Genomic DNA, 13,188 nt, shown 5'->3' with positions numbered 1-13,188 from the left:
TATATATGTGTTGTAGTCGCATTTTAATGTTATATAGATCTTTTTCATCACTATTCTGAGGTTCACATCTCATTCAATTTTATGTCAACACAAAATGTTCTATCAACTGTTTTGAATTTTACACATGAATAGAGTAATCTAATGAATTTCACTCATGTTTTTGGGTTTGTTAAATATGTTGTTGAATAAGTTTGTTTAATATATGTTACACATTATGTGTTTTGAATCCCAGGTGAAACATCTGCTATAATGCTATAAATAAATAGTTTTAAATGCAGAAATAGGCCTTTTCCTAATGGTGTAGATAAATCTAACAGCCTCTGTATAGAGTGCCATCTAGTGTTCAAAATAATGGAACAATAACTCTAGGGTTCTTTCGGTGTTTGTTTATCGGTCCAACGAGCCGACCTCGAGTCTCTGTGATCTTCTGTCTCTATATGGCTCAGGTCCCTCCTTCAATGCAAGTCTGTGGGATTTTTTCCCCCATCTGTTTATTGTAAGTGAAAATAGTGAGAAGTACACACAATGGATGATCAATAATATATAGTAGGCTATGCATAGTACAAGCCATATACATACAGCATGATCTAGAATCATAACCAGGAATACGCTCCAACATCTAAGTCTAATATGAGTATATTAAATAAAAAGCTTTTAAAGTGACAGTTATAATACAAGCTGCTGCTCCCAGACTGGCAACTGGGAGAAAGTGGACATCGACTGAGGCCGTAGAGTAAGCAAAATCTGCTCTCCGGCATGGAGACATTGTAGGACAGGTCCAGCAGGGAAGAGGGGGTTTTGGACTTGGGATAAGCCGACCCACATGGTACAAGGCAACATCTGCCCAGAGAAGAAAGCTGGTAGGAGCCGAGATCCGGCAGCAAGAAGAGGAAGAGAGATGCATGAAGGCAGTCTCGAAGTCCAAACAGGGACAGTGGAATAACTGGGAAAACGTAATGGAAGATGACAGATGGAAGGGAGCAGACTGAACTTCATCATCAGAGACACCTACCATGTTCTTCCCACACCCAAGAACATAAACCAGTGGACTGGAGAAGATCCATCATGTCCTTTCAGTCAAACCTCAGCAACGCTAGGGCAGATCCTCGTCAGCTGCAAAACCAGTCTTTCCCAAGGCCGTTACATCTGGAGGCACAATCAGGTCCTGGGGCAACTGGACATTATCCTGGAAGAATCCAAAGCATGGATTCTCAAAATCCACTGTCTTCATAAGTCCAGGACAACTTCCAGTGAAGCCAACAAGCGTGTCGCACAAGTCCTGAAAAGTGAAACCAAAGCGTCTTGATCGCCCCCTGGTGGCTGGTCCCAGTGTAGGTCATACACCCCACCCTCCCCATGAAGTCTAATGGGACGTGATGGAAACTAAACAATCAAATAAACAAACTTCAAATATATTTTTCCAAAGAGGTTTTCTGTCATTTTAGGTACTTTTTATCATGCTGATTTAAGTTTAAGTGATAAATTTTTTTTAAATAATTTTGGTTTTAGTTAGTTATTAAAAACAGTAATGTGACGTCATGATTGACAGTTGTGATTGACAGCTTCTCTAAACGAAGTAGTCCAACTCCTACGGACTTTTGGGGGATTTTCGGGAGGAGATTCGGAGCTTCAACTTTAATTTCAACATGTCCAAAACTGTTTATTTCACAATGAGTTGCTCTGGAATAAACTTTGTAGTAACCGTTTCTGGAGGAGTGAGGGCGGGACCTTGATATCGCGGCTAAACTTCATGGTCACTACTGCGCAGAATCAGGTCCCAAATCAGTGCAAGATGTAAGCGCAATATTAGGACTTTAGCGGCTTCACTTTTCACCAATGGAAGAGAGTGAAGGGGCGTCATCCATCTTTTTTTACAGTCTATGGAAGCCAACTACAAAAATGTAATCGACCCTGCTGGACGCCGCCCGAGACTGGAAAATGCAAGTTGATCTAGACCGGAAGCTCAGTTTTCCGCCTGAGATCATCACAACTAACTTCAGGCCGGACCTGATCCTGTGGTCATTGTGGAATGAACTGTGCCATGGGAGGCTACAGTTAGTGAAGCAAATTAATGTAAAAGGCTGAAGTACTCAGACCTAGCAGCCGAAGAAGGGGCTGGAAAACCCAGTTGCTCCCAGTAGAGGTTGGTTGCAGAGGTTTTGTAGCCACAGTCCTGAAGGGGGGAGTCAGAGAACAGGCCTCTTGAAAAGCTGTTGGGTCTCTGTCGGAGACTGATGAGCAAAGCAGAAACTGGCTGTGGCTAAATCGGAAGAATCCCAAATGGGCCACAAAATGACCAAGAGGGGTAAAAGCAGAGGGGGCGAACCTGGGACACCCGGGAAGCTTTTGAGCACTTTGCAGGTGTCGCGGGCCGATCAACGAAACACCAAGGAAGGAGGGTGCCCACCTGATGACCCCAATGAAGTGATTACCCCCCCCCCCACTCAAGGTGTTAAGAAAGTGCCGATTATTCTAAGGGATTGAACTACAGTATCAAGTCCTATGCGCTCAACACACAGTTGAATGGCTAGTTGGTTTGAGTAAAGGTCAAGGTAAAGGTTTTCTGCATTAATAATTAGTTATTTGTTATAATTATAACAATCATATCAATATTGATATGATATTGAACTGATAAATGGCTCCATCTGGTGTGTTTTTGAAGAACAGCATCATCACTGTGAGCTCAACAGGAAACACTATTATAGTGATGATATGTGCGATTCATCAGGATGTGCGTCCAACACTATATTGTTGGATTTTAACTAGGGCTGGGAATCGATTAAAAAAATTAACTAATTAATTGCACAATTTGCTGTAATTAATTGCAATTAATCACATTTCCCCCAAGCTTGTAATCATCAATATTTAAAGGTAGAATCACCTAATTAAATTAAAGCAGGGCTGTGCAGTTTCGGGAATTTCTTCGCTGTATTCTCGCTTTTTACTCGCAGGTTTCTCTATAGAGCTCCCCCTACAGCTTCGGAATAGATATTTGACAACACTGTCGAAAAACTCGTTGGCGACTCTCAGATACCAGAGGCTAGTAGATCAACGACATCAAAGCAGACGGGACAATCTTTACAACGTCTTCTTCATTCGAGTTCGAACAGCGTGAGGGAGCGCAATAATGACAGCATTTTAGCTGATTTCTTTTTTGCCGTAAAGCAATTCTTTACATCGCGAGACCTGATATCACGCGCTACTTCCTGACGCCGCGTCCGGAGGCCCAAAGTTGCAAGTGTGTTTTTTCCGCTTACATGCGATAGGGGGGTGCGAGACAACCACCATTCAACCCGAAAAAAGTTATATAACCATTCAATGACTCCGAAGCTGTTCGGTTAAGGTAAAAAACCTGCATAGTTCACCTTTAAACACAGAAAAAAAGGAACAGAAAATAGCCCTATATTCAAATAATATTAAACATCAATATATTATTCGTCATTCAGTTCTATGCAACATACTCAGATTTAACATATATATATATATATATATATATTTTTTTTTTTAACTAATTATCAAAATAAACTATAGTCCTACAAAGCTATTATTACCAGAGCATGTGATCAGAGCAGGTCATTTTACCATTGTTGCCCAGCATGGCTATACCAGCTCAGTAGGGCTATTGCAAACAGAAGTCTACTATTGAAAAATGTCACGTTATTTGAGCGGACTTTGCTTTTCCATTGCGTGATCGGTACATGATTGGAGCGTTTGGGCCGTGAAGGACAGAGCAGAACGCGCAGCGCAAACACGGAGCGGAACGTTGACGTCAACGTGTGTAAAAGTTGTTACGGCAATTTTTGATTTTTGACTTTCAGTAGATATTGCAAAGGAATGTCATATGCTTTTTCCATTTGTAGTGGTGTGAGAACGGGGGGACTAATCTGAAATTGATGTATGTTTATATACCTGAGAAGCAGGAGCGAGACACTCTAGAAAACTGATGGGCAAGGTCAGAGGTCATCTAGTTTGGGGGGGCTTAAAGGGTCAGCTAGCGATAAATCTAAGCTAGAAGTAATGGGTCCTTGGTCTGTGGAAAACTACTGGAAACTCTGCAGGGAAAAGGACCTTGAAGAACAGTATAAAGATTGCCCATTTCTGTGTCTCAGTGTGTCACTCACTTCACAGGCTAACTTCTGTGTTAGTGACTGATCCTATTCTTGCAAGAATAAATACTTCTCTTTTTACAAATTCGATTACGAGTGTCTCTTACGCAGTGATGATGTTTAATGAGAATTTTTGCCACAACAAATTAAACATGACGGTACATGCAAGTCGATGAGAGGAATCAATGTAACTCCACAACAACTACATAAATGTATCCTATCCACTAACCATTCAGAAACGTCTAAAAGTTACACCTCTTCCTAAGTCTCTATGTGAGGCTGCACTCGCTACTGGATATCTCTGAGATTTTGGATAAGTGTGATTATTCACGTGTTGTGTCATTTTGCTGGAGTATCCGAAGCTTGTGTAAAGGATCAACACTCTTCTGAACAGAGGCGGGGAGCAGCAGCTCATTTGCATTTAAAGAGATACACACGAAAATGGCACGTTTTTGCTCACACCCAAAAAAGGGCAAATTTGACCAGCTACAATACGTGATCAGTGGGGGTTTTCTGAGTGGAAATTTCAAAGACATTCTGGGAACACCGTAGATTTATATTACATCTTGTGAAAAGGGGCATTAAATTTCACCTTTAAAGAAAATGCAGTGAAATAATAAATTACACTTACTAATGACAGAAACACTGAAGCTCTTTATTATTCCGATGATCTGTAGTTTATAAAGTCCAGAGTCTGTGTTTCTGGTGTTTGTGAAGGTCAGAGATCCAGTCTGATGATCCAGCTTCAGTCTGTAAATGTAACACATGCAAACAAACAGCAGAAGAATAATTATTTATTGATTCACACTTTCACTCATCAGACAAACATACATGAGTCTCATGATCTTGATCAACTTAATGCACATTCAACTCGCATCCTGATTTCTAAGCATCACTGTACAATCTCTAGAATGTGAATGTTTTATTCTGTACCAAATTGATATAAAATTATATATTTTTTTAAACAAAAGAATAAATAACTTGTACAGACTAAACTTGTGAATGGTATAGTGTTAAATATCATCGTGTTTTAATTGTTTTCCTGTCTCTGTGTGAAACAGTTTCTCATGTTTCTGTTGATTAAAGTTCAAAAGCGGTTCATATACGCAGGACAGGAAGAAACTCTTCACCTACAAACTAACATACACACACACACACACATGCACACATACACACACACACACACTGAATGCCTAGTCTCACATACTGTATGTCCATCCACCCAAATTATCAAACCACAAAAAAAAGAAAGAAAGAAAGAAAGAAACCCGCAGCAGGTTTCAGTTTGACTCAGAAGAAGAACGTCAGTAAAACTGAGATAAAATACGCTTTTAACTTTGTAATTTATTTTTTTCATAGATATACATTTTTCATAAATTTAATAACTGAATAAATATACACAACCAATTTAAAATCAGCTCTCAGCCATTTAACACAGTTACAACTACTTTTCAAAAAGTATGTTAAATTATAAAAATAAAGAATATTTCACGCATTAAGAAGAGTTTAAGTCTTAATAATGGCCAGATGAACTATAACATTATATAATATGCAAATGCAGCGAGTGAAACTAGGAGGGTCAAACTGTGTCGTGGGAGGATTCACACATATAGACTGAGTGTTTTCAGCAGATAGTTTCATCACACACTGAACTACTGAAGAAAATGTATCACACATTTTTCACATGCGTTTTGTTCTGTCTGTGCTGGTGCCGTCTGATTGGTGAGTTATATAAACATTTCTATGGTTTAATTTTTTCCCCCAGTAAATCAGTGGCTGCTACACGCTCAGAAAAAAGGTACAAAAGGTGTAACTGGGGTGACACACTTTCAAAAGTAATAAATTATATAATTAAATAGTAAATAAATAATAATTTAAGTACTAATATATACAGTACCTTTGAAGATACTAATATGCATCCTTTAGGGATTAATAAGTGCACCTTTTGAAAGGGTCCCGCTCCAGTCACAGCTTCTGTACCTTTTTTCCTGACAGTATCTGTTCAAATGAGATTATTTTCATCTGCTGTTATGTGTGAAATGAATCATGAATATTGTGAAATCGACTAATTTTGGATTCAGTCTCTGTTCACAATTTTAAACTGAAATGTTCAGGTCATGAAAATAATGGTCTCTATTTTTTGTATACTTTTTTTTTTTATTCTTCTGCAGTGATCATGAACATAGAAAGTTCATTCAAATTCATTAGTGAAAATGTGAGATCTCCCGGCGGGGTTAGAGACGGGCTCCGCTCTTTCTCTTCCCTTACCCGGGGGACACAGCGCTCTCTTCACTGGTGTCGGAAGCCCGCTCAGCGGCTTCTGTCCGGTGAGACCCCAATGCTTCAGTGCTCTAGATCCATGTACTGAGCATTAATAGTGAAAATATTCGTATTCGTCCCGTCTTTTCAGCCCCCAAGTGCATATATATTCAAATGTAAAGAGGGTTAAAAGAATTCGGCTATGGGACGATGCCCAGGGCTGAACAGACTTTAGCCGGCTATCTGGCTCGGCATCGTCCCTTAAGCCCCCAGTGCTACCCACTAAGCCACTGAAATCTACATCTAGCTTAGTGGGTAGCTCTTTGTAAACATCAAAAACCTTTCAGAAATCTGTAAATCTGTTTGTTCTCCAAGTGTGTTTGGAGAGTCAGTGTCAGTGATGGAGGGAGATTCTGTTACTCTACACACTGATGTTACTGAAATACATGAAGATGAAGACATACTGTGGACATTTGGAGATGAAAACTTTCTGCTAGCTAAAATAAAAAAAAAGAGGCAAATGTTTTCTACATATGTTCCTGATGAGAGATTCAGAGGCAGACTGAAGCTGGACGATCAAACTGGATCTCTGACCATCACACACACCACAACTGAACATGCTGGAGATTATAAACTACTGATAATTCGAGCAGAAAAATCATCAAAAACATTCAATGTTTCGGTCTATGGTGAGAAGAGATAATTTGTCCAAACGTTCACATTTTAATTTTATAGTTTGAACTGAAAGACACATTCAGTGACCGTTAACACACTAAATACTCACTCAACACAAAATTCATAACAACTAAAATAGACTGTTTATATTTCTATTCTCTCATGTTTTTCAGCTCGTCTGCCTGTTCCTGTCATCATCAGCAACTCTTCACAATGTTCTTCATCAACATGTTCATTGGTGTGTTCATCAGTGTTGAATGTGAGTGATGCGACTCTCTCCTGGTACGCAGGAATCAGTGTATTGTCCAGCATCAGTGTGTGTGATCTCAGCATCAGTCTCTCTCTACCTCTGGAGGTGGAATATCAGGATAAAAACACCTACAGCTGTGTGCTGAACAATCCCATCAGCAACCAGACCACACATCTGGACATCCACACACACTGCCACACATGTGCAGGTACCACAGCACTATGTGTGTATTCACTGACCTGATCTCTGTCTTCTGTTGTAGATCACACTGATGCATTCACTCACATTAATGTCTCTCTTTAGACATTTTAACACAGTCTCCTCCTCCAGGCTCAGTGTCTCTGATAGTGTGGATCTCTGCTGCTGGATCTCTGATGATTGTACTTGCAGTCATTGGGATCTTCTGCATCTGCAGGAAAAAATTAGGTAACAAGATCAAAAAATGAACGCATATGTTGAAATATATATATTTTAAAAGGCCAATTTTAATAGATTGAAAACCATTGTTGTTGCAGTTCAGACCCAGGAGAAAGACATGAATGATTCAGCATTGTGTAAACCAACAAGACGAAAAAAGGTAAGACCATTCATGCCTTTGTTGCAAGAAGTTGTTGTCTGTTTGCATTTTTGTATTCAATATGCATGAGACAGTCAGTTAACAGATGTAGGCCTATTGTATTTTTCCTCAATAACATATTACCTACTATATTCAATTATAGTTCATCCCCCCAAAAAAAGTATTAAATTTACTCACCGCACTGTTATGAGTTTCTTTTAGGCTGGCTGTATGTCAGCCTCAGTCACCATTCACTTTCATTGCATATTTTGTATGTGAACTATAACTGCCAGTCTCTGCCTACCACCTCCTTTTGTGTTTCCCGGAAGAAAGTTGATGTCCGCTGTGGGTTAACGGTAGACTTTCGTGTTTGTCGTGGTTGGGGAGACTTGATGAGGAAGAGCTCGTCCTTATTTAACCGTGCTGTTTGGAAATATGCTTAAACACGTAACGTTTCGCATGAACAACGGTATGGAAATAAAACAACGACAATCTTCTTTGAAACAAAACAAAAAACACCGTAGAAAAAAACATTAGCCTACCATATGGGGTGAGTTGACATTTTACCTGGCGTTACGATGGTTGTAAAATTCATTACAATTAAACTACATTATTTTGGTATTGATAGTTCGTTACTTGGAAGGGAAAAGTAGCTAGGCATGTACAATAAATGTAGGCTAATATAAAAAATTAATTAAAAAACGCGAAAAAGTCATCCTTATGGGTCCTCATCCTTATCCGTATGGCAACGTCCAATACCCAACGCGATCTTACGGTATTTCGTACGAATTCATACGACATCACTCGTACGAATTATCCACCTTTTACTCACTCGTACGAATTGGTCGTGAGATAGCGGAGTTGCAGCCTACCCTATAATCATTGCGACGTTGTTGCTGTGAATCTTGTTTTTTTTTTTACCAAAAATTTTGCAAAATCACAACGAGATATAACAAAAGGATATTGATATTCAAATAAGCTTTTCTCTAAGCCTATTATTACTATATGGCACATGCCTGTGTAGTCCCCATGAAATCAAAATTTTCCAAAAAACCAAAAAGTTTTTTGGCTTTTGGTATGAATATGTTAGCCTATAGTTCACCCAAAAATTGTATTTGAGTTTATTTCTTCTGTTGAACACAAACACATATTTTGAAGAATGTTGGTGCAGTAACAGTTTCTGGTCCCCATTGACACCATAGTATTTTTTTTTTTTCATATAATGGAAGTGTATAATGGTGTCCATCAACTCTCTGGTTACCCAAATTTTTTTTAATATCTTTTTTGTGTTCAACAGAAGAAAGAAACTCATACAGGTTTATAACGACAGAATTAATTTTTGGGATGAACTAACTCTTTAAGGTTATCTATACGCTAGTGTGCTCCAAAACAATGACAAGACTCACATTTAGAAGATACAAGTTCAAAACTTACCATCTCTCACTTCTGCCAATATTAATCAATGATTTTTGAAGACATCAGTCTGCACTTCAGCTTCACAGATTTACTGTCCAATCAAATGCTCTAGAATCTGAAGTCCTTATAAATGGGCTGAAATCAGTCACTTATTCACACAAGTATTATTTTCTACATGAATGGCACATATTGCAATTGTATATTGATTGACTGTATATTTTTCCTTGCAGAAATCAAAGGAGGCCGTGTATGAAAATATCCCCCCAAAATGATGATCAAATACAACATCTCTGCCAGGACGTTTTTCTTCTGACTCTGTTTTTTTGCACATGCACTCTCATAAGCATTATTTTTAAGTCTTCGATTTTGTTGCTGTGTATTAGTTTAATTTAATGGTGTTTTACACAACTACATGTTTTATTTTTAGCTTAACATTAACACACGGAAACTTTATAAAATTGTGATATCCCCTTCACTGTTCTCCATCACTTGGCCTGCACCTGTTTTTTGTAAATTCTCTGTCCAATCCATAAAATCACATCTCTATAATAATAATGCTATACTTTGACCTGATACAGTGAGCTATAAATACAGCTGCTGTTCTCACAGAGTATGAGCTGAAGAACAAATATGAAATTATGGGCACTTGAGAAACAATCAGTAAGCCAAAGTTGATTTTATTTATTTTTTTACTGCCAAAGTCACATGATTTCAGTAAAAGAGCTTCCGTTACGTCATAACTGTTCGGAAATGTCGATGGTATGCCGCTAGGGGGCGATGATATCTGTGAACCCATGAACCAGTGGTTGTCTACATGATTTTGACCCGATCTCGGATCAATTTTATACATGTCTAGATATTTAATGACACATTTGTATACATTAAAAAGGAAGAGCTGTAGTTAAAAGTATCTTATTGGTCTGATTAACTAACAGTCCTACAATTTAATAAATATAACATTAAAGACACTTTTTATTTAATGCTATTATATAATTTGTTAATTGCCTTTAATAGATTACACATTAAATAAAGCGTTTACAATGGGTTTGTAAAAGGTGTTGTATGCATGTTTGGACTGAGTTTGTGTTGCATTTACACAGTTGTGACCAGCAGGGGTCGCCATCGTGTGGAGATTCGAGCGATTCGAAACAGTGAATCATTTTTCGAAGCAATGGTTCAATTGATTCAAACTTTCGAAAAGCTTCGTTTCTCCCATTACTAATAAACTAAATAAACAAGATACCTAACTGATCACTGCGCTGCCTTCGGAGGTCTGTTTATAATAATAATAATAAAAAAATCATAAACACAGATTTCTTTGGTCTATTAGAATAAAAACACATTTGCACAGAGTTACTACTTTTATAGTAAATCACACCAGCAGTCAGCAGACCAACAACATAATATTCCTGCTATATGAACTGAAGACAGACCTGAAGCTGTAATGATAAATATATACAATTATTATTATTATTATTACAGATTGACTGCATATCTCACGTCATCACTCTCATTCTCGATATTGAGTGGCGCCATCTGGTGGGTTTTGAATAACATCACAGCATCACAGCACAACAATGCGACAGGTTACTTTAAGACTATAAGAGTCATGTGACATAATGTGAAAATTGTGTCACTTTGTGAAGGTGATAGTGATGATCTCAGTTATGTTTTAATACTAAATCAGAGCTCACGTTTTCATTTATAGGGTCGATTTAACTAAATATTCAACTGTAGTTTAACATCCTCAAAGGAAAATGCTGTGAATTCACTAATGACAGAAACACTGAAGCTCCTAAACCAATTTATACCGGTAATTATTTTTCTAAAGATTGTGGGTAAGATATATGTCTGGAATCATAATGCCTCAACTTTCTCCATCCAACCAACCAATTAAAAAAAAGAAAAACACACACATTCTAAACTGTTGAGAAGTTAAATAGTTTTGTTATACAGTTTCAAAATCTGTGTCAAACAGTTGCTCATCTTGTTTGTTTTTTTCTCCAGTAGATTAAAGTGTCTAAAATCTGATAGTATCGGGACAGGAAGAAGCCCTTCACCTGCAAGCTAAACACACAAGCACTGAACACACACTCTCTTCTGCAAGATGTTTGTCCACCCAGCAGACAAAACCACATTTCTGTAGAAAACCGACCGCAGCAGTTTCAGTCTGACTGCAACGTCAGTGAAACCGGCACTATGAGGCGGCAGACGATTTTATCTATACTTTGGGTTTTTCCATTCACGAACATTTAGATAAAATATACATCATTTTAAAATCACTAGATTAAGGCTTTCTGGCAATCTCGCCTGATATGAGACAGCCGCTCAACAGTCCGTGGTCGTCATCGTCTGATTCTCCTTATCATGATGGGCCATCAATGATCAGCAATAGACAGATCTGGTCTGCAGGTGTAGTGTCTAGGAAACCACTCTGTTTAACACGTGCAGAATGATTGTCTAACCATAGACTTGCAGGAACAATGTCATCTTGATGGATGTATGCGTCTCTGTGCAATACCAACACCTCTCCTCCACGTCAATGACACCTTCACGAATATGCGGGTCCCCCCTGCCGTTTGCACTGGTGCACCACCGTACCATGACAGATGCATCTCTGGTGAAAGTCTGGATGGTCCCTTTCGTCTTTGGGACTGAGAACTCAATGTCAGTGTTTTCAATTTGTCCACGACAGTAATCTTTTCACTTTTGTTTAGCCTCTGTCCCAACTAAATCGGAGTGTGTCACAGCCATCAAAATCAAAATGTGATTATATTTACAAAATACAATTAAGTTGGTCAGTGGAAACATTAGAAATCTTTTCTTTTTGGCAGTTAAATAAAGGTTCAAGAGAATTAATAAATCAGATATTCTTGATTTTACTGCATTTGACAAAATGGCCCATCTTTTCTGGAAATGGGGTCACTGGTGGTACCTTTTCAAAAGGGCTTTTGCACCTGAGAAACCATTTCATAAATCCTAACTATTGGCAGAAGTACCCAGTTTTCGGTGTTCACACTCCAAGAACTGGTAAAGACTTTAGTAGGAACTCCTTTAGGAGGAACTCATTTTGCTCCTACTTCAGAGTCGGGTCTAAACCAGCGCTATAGAGTGGTGAAGGTATGGCGTCGCCTTGTAGGCCAACCGGCCGTTAGCATCACACTGGGTCCCTCGACAAATCCCACAATCCTGTGCGTTTCAATCCCTGAAAAATAAAGATGGAGTTTGAAATTTGAGGTTGGAGGTCAGTTTGCGTGTGAAGTGATTTTGACCAACTTGTTAGTATTGTAGCAATTAAATATTCCATTTGTTGTCACCAAAGCTCTTTCTACTTTGTTATGGATCATTAAATCGTCACGCTGCCTCAGAAGTCTGTCTGAAATCAGTTTCGTGAGGCATCTTTATGCGTAAACGTTGTCTGTCATGGCCTAGGTTTCCGGATGCAGCCACAGATTACAGCCTATATATTTACAACACTAACTAACTCTATGAACATGGAAAACAGTGATAAATGGATCTCTCAACCTTAAATCCAACGCAACTTTGAGGGGACCAAGCGAAACATGATTATGTTTTTCTGCTCAGCTAGCGACATTGGACATCAACCACACAGCAAATGCTAATACTTTTCATATACGGTCTACTTTTTTTGTACAAGTTCTATCTAATAACATATTATACAGGGCTGTTAAACAGATTGTAAGCAAAATACGGAGAATAAGGGTGCTGTGTTATCAGGCTCTGGCGTTCTCAGCGCTGTCAAAATAAAAGTCACATCAACAAGCGCGGCTTACGTCGCTTCAGAGTTCCTACTGGCGTTGCGAATGCAACCAGGAGAATAGCCCTAGATTGCCATTTAGTTCTCGGGGAACCACCCTGGTGTCTAGTTTCTAGTTCATAGAACTACCCGATGCGAAAGCCCCTAA

At 38.7% G+C, this 13,188-nt stretch overlaps 1 protein-coding gene across 1 annotated transcript; it reads left to right on the top strand.

Moving 5' to 3' along the window:
* Window positions 1-4,017: 4,017 nt before the first annotated feature.
* On the top strand, window positions 4,018-7,533 carry LOC306988766 (SLAM family member 9-like; the record flags this gene model as incomplete). The annotated part of the gene is made up of 3 exons (XM_079593915.1): window positions 4,018-4,079; window positions 6,741-7,054; window positions 7,214-7,533. 3 exons carry the CDS (start codon window positions 4,018-4,020, stop codon window positions 7,531-7,533), a joined length of 696 nt encoding a protein of 231 aa, XP_079450041.1.
* Between the last annotated feature and the right edge of the window lie 5,655 nt (window positions 7,534-13,188).

The sequence above is a fragment of the Phoxinus phoxinus genome (genome assembly GCF_949152265.1).
Source record: "Phoxinus phoxinus genome assembly, chromosome: 20".
Taxonomy (NCBI): domain Eukaryota; kingdom Metazoa; phylum Chordata; class Actinopteri; order Cypriniformes; family Leuciscidae; genus Phoxinus; species Phoxinus phoxinus.
The sequence above is the reverse complement of the archived record's forward strand: the minus strand, read 5'-3'. Positions and strand labels throughout refer to the sequence as shown.